The 11,563-nt window shown below is 45.2% G+C and overlaps 2 protein-coding genes across 28 annotated transcripts in view; one reads left to right on the plus strand and one right to left on the minus strand.

The window, feature by feature from the left end:
* C6H2orf88 (chromosome 6 C2orf88 homolog) overlaps positions 1-9,385 on the plus strand; it is a 29,428-nt gene extending 20,043 nt beyond the window's left edge. For 7 of the 25 annotated variants that reach the window (XR_011097830.1, XR_011097833.1, XR_011097834.1 and 4 more), the window contains 2 exons: positions 1,853-2,338; positions 5,714-5,884. Coding sequence is in view for 3 of the 25 variants with exons in the window: in XM_068686531.1 (XP_068542632.1) it covers positions 5,880-6,143 (264 nt within the window). In the remaining 22 variants the exon portion in view is untranslated. The other 18 variants (XM_068686527.1, XM_068686528.1, XM_068686526.1 and 15 more) reach the window with 13 other exon arrangements.
* The window catches only part of HIBCH (3-hydroxyisobutyryl-CoA hydrolase), a 41,315-nt gene continuing 39,134 nt past the window's right edge, over positions 9,383-11,563 (minus strand). For all 3 annotated transcript variants that reach the window (XM_068686521.1, XM_068686522.1, XM_068686523.1), the window contains one exon: positions 9,383-11,557. In XM_068686521.1, the coding sequence (XP_068542622.1) occupies positions 11,442-11,557 (116 nt within the window). In that variant the 3' untranslated portion in view covers positions 9,383-11,441. The remainder of the gene's footprint in view (positions 11,558-11,563) is intronic.

The following is an 11,563-nucleotide window of genomic DNA, read 5'->3' on the forward strand; positions in this document are numbered from 1 at the left end:
CCGGGAGCTGCTGAGGGGATTTGGGGCTGGGCGCTTGGGGAGGTTCAGCTCTGCCTTCCCCCGGAGCGAGGCTTTCCTCTCTCATCTCTGTGCCTGGCTTCCTTCGGTCCTGGCTGCACTCCCTGCAGGTGGAGCTTCCGAGCAGCTCAGCATCCTCGGGTGCTTCACCCCCTTCTTTTACAGCCTCCCTCCGAAGCTTTGTCTGACAGGGGAACTCCATTTGGTCCGGCCGTGTTGACTGAGAAAGCAAGTTCTGATGGATGCCAGGCACCCCGTGCTTGTCTGTGTGCAGGGGTGGTGAGTCCGTGACTCTCCCTTGCCAGCGGTCTATCAGACCAGCCCTGATGACCGCCTGCTTGCTTGTGTCCTGGGGGGCACAGCCACCAGGCGCAGAAAAGCCAAGCAGAGAGTGCATTGGAGATGTGTCCTCCACACTCCGACAGCAGCAGTAGTACCCACGGTTGCATGGGCTAAACAAGAGCAGGTCGTGTCAGGAGTGCTCAGCATCCTCCTCACCTCTTCTCTCCGGGCTGCTCTCCAAGCTGAAAGCAGCCCTGGCAGGCAGACCGCTGTGCTGAAGGCAGGACGGAGGGTTTCAGGACAGGCTGAGCGGGGCACACTTCTACTTTGATGAAATGACAGAGCTACCAAGCACATGGTGCTCTCAGCCTCTCACAAGACTGCTTCCTGGATGGAAACACACCTGACTGCTGAGAGCTGGACCTAACGGCACGGCTGTTTTCTGAGGTTTTGCTATTTTGATGTACAGGTTCCGTGCTTCACCTTTAATGCTTGCTGCATCAACCATCTTCTTACTGAGAAGCCTTTGGAACCGAGCTAGGGAAGGGAAGAGTGAAAGAAAAGTGCTCCCCAGTCCTGTGCTGCTGCCCCAGTCAGCTACAGGCTGCCTTGGAAGCCTGCAGGAGTTAATCGCTTCTAGCCGGGGCGGGGGGAAGGCTTTAAAATTCCAGCGTGTGCTGTGAGATAGCCAGGAGACTTTCACTGATGCGCTAATCCTGCCGGCACAGCGGTTGTTTGCCTCTCCGGCACGCAGCCCCTCCAATCTGCAGCTCTTATCTCGTGTCGGCAGCAACACCAGGGAGAGGGAACGGCGCTGTGAGGGACGAGGCTCTGTGCTTGCTCGTCATTGCCTGCGTTGTTTTGGTGTATTTGGGTATTTCAGTGATTGCCTGGGGGAGCTGAGTCTTGGCAATCATCTTAAAATAGCATTTTAACTTTCTTCTCCTATGATTAAAAAGAGACTTCCTCATAGACGCGTGTCCATGTCTCTGCTCTGTAGGATCTGTGGGAAGCTGGCTGTTAAGGAGAGGCACAACCATGAACCTGCTGGGCTGGCACATTTTGGGAGGCCCCACTCTGCACGGGGGAGCCTCTGAACCCCGCAGCGCTGGTAGGGGTGCCCTCTGTCTTGGAGATGGAGATAATCAGAGAGGACTTCTAAGCTCAGGCACAAGATGGGGCACTCCAGATGCTTGGCATCGTACCCTTCCTACAGCCCAGCTGGACCCACAACCCGCACTTGCTGCGGCAGGGGGAGGAGGGCTGGCACCCTGCAAGTGGGGCAGGAGCCCCTTGCCCAGCAGTGGCCCCGCTGCACGCCCAGGGCAAGGCACTGGACGTGCATCGCTGCAGCCTCTCGCTCGGTGTAATTTCTGAAGTGCTGCATCATCCTTTTGTGTTTGACAAAGTCAAACGCTGGGGGGGGGGGGGGGGGGAGCAGGCCAGCAGGGTTCTGCAAGGACAGCTCGTAGAGATTCATCTACCTGTGCGACGACACACAGCTCTGACACCTTCCCACGTGCTAAGTTTTAATTCTCAATTCCCTTTGCAGAGTCCCAGCCGTGAAGCTGTCTGTGCTGTACTGGGGACAAGGGGGATGATTTGTTAAAAGCAGACACATTACTGGTAAGTAGCATGCTGAGCTGCCCTCGTGGGCACTGAGGAAGAAGCTAAATGCCTCCGCGCTGCAAGGAGTCACATTGGAACCTACAAGTTTGGGAGGTGAGGAGCCCGGTTCCCTTAGGGCAGAAATCACCCACTGCGTCCAACTGGGCAAGGCTACGCTGAGCTATCTTGAAAATTTTGATTATTTTAATGCTAAAACATCTTTATTTATCTAAATAAAACTGCAGTTATGCTATTAGTGTCTCCCCATCCTATTCCCCCCTCCTTCTGTATTCTGTATGGCATGATAGGAAACTGCAGGCATCTTTTCAATATCGTTTTATTTCCTTCAGCAGTGATTAGAAATGGACTTAGCTTGGCAGGAAACACTAAAGAAGGCCGGCAAAGAGACGGCTTGGCCCTCTCATGCAAGGTGAGTTCAGCATGGTGCAGCTCCCTCAATATTTTCTGTCTTTGTATTACCACTGTGCATGGATGTGTAGTAAGGAACAGGTGAAACAACACCTCAACCTGAAATTCCAGGGACATGTTTTCAGGACCCTTTTAGAAACAATGCACAGCGTGTATAGAATTGAAGTTAAATGAGGTGTTTAAAAGCTTATCGACTACACATCCACCCAAACTGAGCACAGCTAAGCACTTGTTGATTTAGCTTGTCTGAAAAATATATTTCATTTACTGTAAAATTGGTCTTTAAAAAGAGAATATCTGTTACGGCTTGTAATGCTGCTGCTTTAACTCCTGGTTAAGAGTGGAACAGAACAGGTGGCAGCACGCTAACTTCTGCCTTGAGCTGAGCACAGAAGCGTGTCCGGTGAGCAGCTACACCCAGAGGTTTTGGTTCAAGCCTTGAACCATCTACGCAGGGGTTCCTGAAACGCACCTGGCCACGGGTCAGAGCTTGGATGCTGACACAGATTCTTATCTGACAGTGTTGCCTGGAGCAGTTAGCAAGTGAAGCATTGTGCCAGGAGTAAAATGAACTCTTGCCCCCCACCAAAATGTGAGTTTTGAGCAAAAAGGCATGTTAAACTCCGGGTCATAACTTAACACTCTGGAGATGAGTTAGGTGGGGAGGATTTAAATGGTGCTTTCTCCCCTATGTGCAAGCAACAGTTGTCAGAAAAACAGGAAAAGATTGAGGGCAATTTCACCTCCGACCATTTATGCGCCAACAATTATTAACTCACGTAGAGCAGGCAAACTATAAATCACACCACACCGACTTGGTAAGGACTGCACTCTATAAATAATGAAAGGAGCAGCAGTCTAGAATTGAAACTGGGGTCAATAACTTTGCATTAAGCCTAACTAGTAATCAATTTGAAGCAATTTAGTTGTCTTGCATGTCTTGCACTCCGGCAGTTTTCCAGCCCACGCCTTTCTCTGCACAGGACAGTCACACCAACGTTTGAGTGAGCACAAATGAAAAGGCAGAGGCGAGAAGGTGGGAACAGAGGTCAATCCTCAAGAGGAAGATGCTGGCCTTTCTTTTTGCCTGTTTTAGGAAATGTCTGTCCTCCTTCTATCCTCATTAGCTCCATCTTTCTGATAGATGCTAACTCATCTGTTGTCCCTTAAAAAGGGGGAAGGAAATCTCCAAGTTGTAGGAGCAAAATGTCTTAACACGATAAAATGTGAACTAAAACCGGTGAACTAAAACTCCTCTGAAAAGTGCCCAAAATGATAACGTAGAAAAGAACTTGGCTCCAACCTTGGATTAAAAAATCCAAATTCAGGTGGTCGTTAGATAAAATGTCGAGATGAAACTGACAAAAATACATGGGTATATCAACTGTGGCATAGAATGTCTGAACAGTATTCAAGATACGGTAGGAGAAGCTGAGGTTTAAGTCTGTAATATTTGTAGTTCTGGCTAAGACTAAGGAGGTCAAGAGATCTAACCTGAAACTTGTCACCAGCAGTGTAGTGAGAAGGGCAGGCTGGGTGCCACGTGTGAAGCTTGTGAATGGAAGCTTTGCCTGGATAAAAATTGCAGCTTTCAGGTGTTAGCAGTGCTGTTGGTGATTCTGTACCATAGTAGATCATTTGAGATACGTATTTGTCCAGATAGGCAAGTGGAAATTATTTTATTAATGTTTTATTAATGATAAATATTGAAATTAGATGTGTGCAAGAAAACACTATTAAAATGTTTTGAATTATTCAGAAGTCTGAATTGCATTCAGGCATCTCCTTGGCCTCTGGTCCGTAAGCACTGTAAGTTTCATTAATACATGGAGTTGAAAAACAGCTATGAGCCTCACTTTTTTTTTTTTTTTTCTACAAACCTCCTCAGGGATATATATGGTTTCTTGTGCAGTGAAGAGAATCCTTCTTTTTGTTCATTTAACAGCAAGTTCTTAAAATAAAAATCTCCCCAGTAGTTTAGCTCTCCTCTGTGTTGAGTGGAACTACCAACGCTAGCAGCAGGGTCTGCTGCGTGCTGCATCGTGGCAGTATGGACAATAGACAATTACAGAATTTTATCAGAATGAGTTACAGACGTTTTTCTAAAATGCTGAGTTGTTCTGATACCGAGCAGATGATACAAAAATGTTTGTACCTACCTCGTGGCTTCAGGAGCCCTTCAGGTCTGAGTTCCTGCCAGGAATGCCACCCACCGCTTCCGAGCGCTGGGCTCCAGTTTCACTGACTCCTTCCTGAAGAGGCAGGGATGTGCTCAGGAGGTAGCAGGAGGAGGAGGGAAGCTTGTCGCCAGGAATCTGCCTCTCACCAGTCAGCGGCTGGGCTGGGGAAGCCCTGTCCTACCTGTGAGGACTGCCTGCCTGCCTGCAGACTGATTTCCTCTGCAAAGATGTGCCTGCGATCAGCTTACCGGCTTGGAGCCCCTGTTTCCCCCAGGAAATTAAACAAATAAACAAGGCTTCGCATCTTTGCCATAATTATGTTTTCAAAGGCTATTTACAAAAAATGTTTAACTTTGGCTGACCTTAGCACAACGTCATCGTGTGAAGCTGTAGGGAACAGTTGGTCTCTGTGCAGCACAGTCTTTATTTTGGCTGGCAGTCTCTTAACTCTGGGTCCACTCATGCCAAGCACAGTCAGGCGCAGCACAAATTCTGCTTTGCCTGCATACAGAAAGTAGCCTGAGCACCAGCTCTGCAGGCTGGTAAACAGAAAACGTGGAGCAGAACTGGGGAGGAAACAGTTCTGAGTCTTGATGAGTTTGACAACATGACCCTCTCACGTGTTGAGAAAGGGGAAAAAAGTAGAAACTTCTATTAGCAAGTTCTTGTGGAGCACATCTGGAGGTCAGGTGCCTTGCAGAGCGCTTGTTCTCGAAGCTGAGCAAGTTTCTCTGCATTTTAAGTAACCTTAAGTAATTTTAAGCAATTGTTAGGTGGTTGTTGCGTGATGCTTTTGTCAGTGGGGGGCGGGGGGTTGTTTGTTTTCACTTTTTTGAACAGCATCAGTCTCTGGAGTTAAATGGGATTTGTTTACTGATTGAGGAAAATAGCTCTGTGTAACCTGTTTGGAAGAAACTTATTTTTCCCTCGGGCTTTGCATTTGTATTGCATACAGACCATTATATATGGTTTACTAGTTCATACCACATACTGGGAATTGCACTCAAGGGCAGCTTGAATTCAAGCCAGACTTTGCCTAATAATTGTAGTAGATGGATGTTACCGATAAGCAAAATGTTTTACGCGTGCCATGCGCAGTTGGCTCTATGAGCTTCTGTAGCAAATCCAGCTCTCCTCTGAGCTCACTGAGAATGGCAAGCTGTGTATTTCATTTATATGAAACACTGTTTTGACAGATTTCTCCAGAAGTAAAGAAGCACTACAGGGGACGTTCTGTCCCTTTGGAAGAGCTGCAGCCGCTGGCGAGAAGCAGCAACGCTGTGCAGCGACCGAGGAAACCATTTCCAGGTTACCCAAACATGCCGTTGAACTGAATTTTGCAGCTGCATCTTCAAATGTACCATGGGATGCATCAAATCCAAGGATGCCTTTCCGGGTTCAAACGCCATCCTGGTTGAAGGGCGCAGGGAAGGTAACGAGGGATGCACTGGGGAGAAATCATCGCTGATAGCAGTGATGGTGGACGAGAAGGGGCCGTCGAGCACCATAGTGCTGGACTATGCACACCGCCTCTCCCACGAGATTCTCGATCAGGCGGTGAAGCAGTGGGCAGTGAGGGAGAGCAAATACAGCGACATTCCCTTCATCGAGAGCGACGTGCCCTGAGCCTTCGCGCACAGTGCTGTGCTGTCTGCTGAGCAGTTCCATCCGGTACGAGTGCAAATGAAGTGAAATCAGCCCTGACTTGAGCATAGTGCCACTAGCTGAAGGCGTTTGCAAGGAAAGGCTGGAAAAAAATGCCTTTTAATCTATATTGCTAAGAAATTACTTGGATTACACTAAAATCTGTTAATCGAGTGTTATTTGTTATCAGCTGTAAGTTGAGTGTAGTCTGTCTTCATGTTGAGTGTGATCTGAAATAAGTCTTAAAAAAAAAAGAGGAAGAAAATAATGCAGCTGCCTTGCAACTGAACAAGCACTGCCACTGAGGCCCCAGAGATGCTTAAGAACAAAGCCCGGGTTATTTTTATGTACTGCATAAAAAACCGCACGGCCTGTTGGTAGGTGAAAGTAAGGACTGTATGCTTGGCAAATCTGTTTGTGTTTTGCTGAAGTGAAACCAGGTTCTTCTATGTAGCAAAGGTAACTGCTGTCCTAAGTTTTACTTTTGATTCTTTGACCAGAATAAGCCTGTAAGCCACGAAATAACGAAGGTGACAAGAAGCATTTTATGAAACCAAATAGTATTCAGGGAACCATATGGATTATGATGCTTCTCAACTTCCATTCTGAATAGAACCAGTGAGAAACATTACAATATTGATAAACAGTGCATTATAATTAAGGTAACAGATGCTCTGGCTTCTGTACATGCATGAAGTCTATTCTCTAGAATCCCGCAGCAAGACAGTTTCACATCTGATCACTGTGTTCAAACCAAAGCTGTTTACTTTTTTTGTTGTTGTTGTTACAATGCTGGGGTTTTGTTTTGCTTTGTTTGTTTGTATTGTTTGTTGTGTTTTGTTTTGTTTTGTTGTGGGTTTTTGGTGTAGCGATGTTTTAGGAGCATTCATTTCATGGGACTGTGGTGGCATTGCACTGAAATTTCACTCCAGTGTGACGCCCTGGGGACAGGATGCGTTCCTTCAGCTCCTGCAGCCTCATCACGTGCCCAGTGATAAAACCATTCGATGATGCAAATACAAACTACAGGAACCTCGAGCCTGAGCAGAGCACTGAGCTAGTGAATAAGCCTTAGGCCCAACGCTAAAGGGCTACCACATTCTTGAGCAATTTTATGGAGCTTGAGTCCTCACGCTGCGCCCTGCTTCTCCAGGACTTGAAGCCTGACCTACTGCACTCCTAACTGGGGTTTCGTGTACTGAGGAGGAGGTAAATTAGTCATTTAAACCTCCAGTGTTGCTGACATTTTATACAAAGCACATGCCTCGTAAGAAGCTTGCTTTTTTTTTTAGCACCTGTTTGCTCCTTTTTCTGTTACAGCCAATTTCACAGACGTCGATTTTTCCTAGATCAAAGTGCTTTCCATTTTATGTTGTCATTTTATAAGAAAAAAATGCTTTCCATACTGGCAAAAACTGTTACTATTTTTAAAAGGTACACATAGTTCTAGTAACTGGTACAAAGTATGATTTTCAGGCAATGGTAAGCGAGCAGAAAGAGGTCTGTTTCAATGGTTATTTTTAGCTTATTCTCACACATGACCTGAGAGGGAATGCGGCTCTTTTCCAAACTTTGTGACACAAACTTAATTACTTGAAATTCATTTAGTGGGGAAGTGGTTGTAGCAGGAGTAAGTGGCAAAAAATACTTTGTAACACAGCACAAGACTGCCATTAATTCACACTGACCAGACTAGAATCACTAGACTCGTGATGCTGTTCTCAGGCTTTTGCTGAAAAAGGGAAAGAATCTGCTTATGTTGTGAAGTTGTCTTCTTTGAAGTCGTATGTGAAGTGGCCGAGGGCAGTATGGCTCATTGAAATTCTCCTGCTAGCAGCGGTGTTCCTTTAAGCTCAAAAGCATGTAAAATGTTGAATCGTAACTTATGTTTGCCATATCTAAAAAAGCTCCAAGCTAGATGCAAGAGCAAATTAAAAAGCAAAAACAAAACAGAGATTCGATCAGTATGTGTTAATTTGATGCCGCTTAAACAGAGTATTAATGTTTTATCTAGCTACAAGAAAGCTTTATTACAAAAAAGCTAACCTTTCTGCAACATTAGTGTTAACTCAAGAGCTAATGCTGCTGAAGTCAGTAATTAAAGAAAAAATAAAAGGCCCCAACTCCCTAGAGGCTGCTTGGCAGCTAGGTGGATATAGATGAGCATCAGGAGAATTTACTCACCTAAATGCACTCGCAAGATTTAGGCACGATCTGCCTTGCCCTGTGCACAGGTGCCCCAGTGGCTGCCACGGGGAGCTGGATGCTGCAGCGCCCGGAGCCCTTGCTTTGGGGGTAGCCGTAGCAGGCAGCACTTCTCTGTAGCTCCTCCGCTGCAAGGCTGCTGCTGCAGGGCCCCACAGCAGGCAGAAACAGAAGGTGAAGTAGCCCACAGGTAAGCTGGAGCATCCATGCTGATAAATACTCAACGTGTGCCCAGAGGAGAAGTTACTTTCTTTGTGTCCTGAAGCACGGTGACCGTGAGTGAGCTTCCACAAAGCTCCTCTTCCCTCAGGGGTGCTTGGAGACTGCAGCAGCTCCAGCAGGGCCTGGAGTGCCCCAGTCCTGCTGGCTGGTGCTCACAGCACGTGGAGAACAAAGCAGCTTACAGGGAACAGGGGGGCAGCTTCTCACCAGGAAAAGAAATCTGCGTGAAACTGTCCTTAGTAAATAATGCCATTAACCCCAGCAAAAATAAGTAACTAGATCCGTTCAATGCTACAGCTGGGAGAGCCTGAAGGAGATTTATTCCTGGAAACCTGTGGTATACTTAGAAGATGCAATAGTGATACACAGTAATAATGAAAATAAAGGTCTCTATACCCAAATAAAATTCTGTCTACTTATCATTAGATTATTTTCTGGTCTTGTAAAGCCACTTTCTGTGCTAAGTTGGCACCAATTCTTCAATTTGATTTTGTGTATTAAAGGCATTCCAGTATGGGACTGGCATACTTGGAAAAAAACACGTACTTCTATTGAGGAGTTAAAATACATTTGCTTTCTGTTTTCTCCATGGAGCACAAGCATAGTCTGCGTGGGTACTATGTGACTGACTCGGTATCCTAATAATGGTTTAAAATGCGTTAACTGCAGCACAACTTTGTAAAATTGACATTTCTGTAGTACAGCACTCCCAAATAAAACATACTGCACTATATTTTTACAATATCTTTTGTGGAAAATATTTTCTTGTGGACCAAATAAAATTAAAGTGACCATTCTGCTTGTAGGACTTTTATTTGATAAAAATGCACAGATTGGACAGGGTTTTGTTCCCATGAGCTTGGGATAATTCCCCTTTGCAAAAATTCTGGAAGCAAATGAACATGCAAGTCGATGTTTATTCATTCAGCAGTATGCTTTTGCTGAAGCATTTTAGGTCCTTTCCAAGCACAGAAGGCACGATCTGTGTGATCCTGGGGATTGCTCTGTTTCCTGTTATTTAGAGTAGCTGGCGATTGCCGGTTTTGTACAAGAATATTGGAATGAACCAATTGTGTTTAAATAAATTAACCATAGCCATTGTTTAAGAATGTAAAATATTAAAAAATAAAAAGAAGGGGGAGGTTTACATTCCTTACAGCACCCATGAGGTAGAAATTCAAGTCATACTTTCAGAAGTTATCCTAAAGGTTTTAACAAAGCCTCTCAACTACTTTTGAAAATAAATTGAGGGACTCTCATCGCAAATACATACAAGGTAACATTAAATGGCAGCTGAACTTTTACCAATTTTATTTTAATCTAGTGACAGTGCCAAGTGCCATTTCTTTTCTTGATTTTGCTCACCTCAATCTAGAAGGTCACCCTGATGCTTGAATTCCCTGAACTTTGTTTCCAGGCAGCAGCTTCTGGGCAGGAAGGAGCCCGAAGCCAGTGTGGACCATTACTGTTGGAATCAAAACCTGCCCAATGTCGAGAACTCCACCGTGGCTCTGTCTTTTTTAATTCCCCACTGCTGATACCTGGCTGTGTTGAACCAAAGTCTTCTTCCTTTAATGTCAGTGGTTCATCTTTCCTAGGTCTTCAGAGCCAAAACTGTGTATTTGTGACCTGTCTATTACTAGAAACAAGCTGCAAGAGATACTGACTTGATTAGCCACAAAAAAAAAAAGCGTGCAACCTTAACGCTGAACAAAGATTTGTAGCTGTGTTGCATACATAATAGAATTATTTTTTTTAATCCAAAAAAGATCATAATTGTATCAAGGGGCTCTGGTTATGTCATAACTGTCAGTGTTGTTAGCATCACACCCCAGCAACCTTTAGTGAACACACAGTGAGGGTTTTTTTGCCAACAGTAGATGTTGATGCCCACAAGCACACTTGCTAGGCTACGTTGTGTTAAAGAACTACAGGACTTGTGTAGCAGCAGGTGCTTTGTTTTCCACCGCTCTGCATCGTCAGTTCCTACTGCTTTTCACCAGTTTTCCACCCAGCAGACAGGGACACTTCCAGTTGAGGATGTTCATGGATATAAACGAAAGTGAACCCAGACTGGTTGATCCAGCTCAGCTCCAGCCCCCTGCGGAATGAGGGCTGAGCTCGAATTTGCAGCAGCAGCAAATGTTCCCCCTGGCACTCAGACAAGTTCTGAGACAGCTACTGCTTTGCCTGTGAGACCAGGACAGGCTCTAGCAACGCTCAAAATCATAAAAAACCTCATTATGCAGTTCAATCAATGGCATTAAAAAAAAATAAAACGGTTTGACAAGCAAACAGAAACGTGCTCTAGCCTCTGGCAATATTATGGCGTTGGAAACAATGTCTGTGTCACGTGGCAAGACTGAATCCCGACCAAATGTTAAATCAATAGAACAATTTCTTGCTCTCAGACTTATGCTATGTCAGTCTGAAAGCGTATTTTAGTTTTGCTCTATAGAGAAGAACCTAAGGCACAATCCTGGTTAACAGCTCCCTGGCAGAGCCAAGAACACCGAGGTCTCCTTACTCCTTGCTTATTAGGTCATCCCTTCCCCACGCTGTCTCCCTGCACGGTTCCTCCTAACAGCTGATGCAAAAAAAAAAAAATGTTAATCACTGTCTAACAGCAGTAAGAAGAGCAATTTGCCTTGAAGTCATTTTTCCCCTTATTAATAAGAAAGATGATTATTTTGTCGTTACAGTAGCTTAAGAGAAGAGAATGTACCTGATCACAAAAAAAGCAGACTTACAAATCTCCAGCTAGCTAGAAGGCTTGTCAAGCTTCACCACACTGCTATTCATTTTCATATCACAAAATTAAGCACTTGTGTAAGATGTCAATGGGCTCGATCATTACAACTTGAGATCGTTGTTTCCCAGAGGCTTAAAACAATTGTCCACAAATTCATCGCTGACTTCTTCTAAAGCAGCTGGCTTCCATCTGGGGGATTGGTCTTTGTCAATCAGCACTGTCA

The sequence above is a fragment of the Anas acuta genome, chromosome 6 (assembly GCF_963932015.1).
Source record: "Anas acuta chromosome 6, bAnaAcu1.1, whole genome shotgun sequence".
In the NCBI taxonomy this organism is placed as follows: domain Eukaryota; kingdom Metazoa; phylum Chordata; class Aves; order Anseriformes; family Anatidae; genus Anas; species Anas acuta.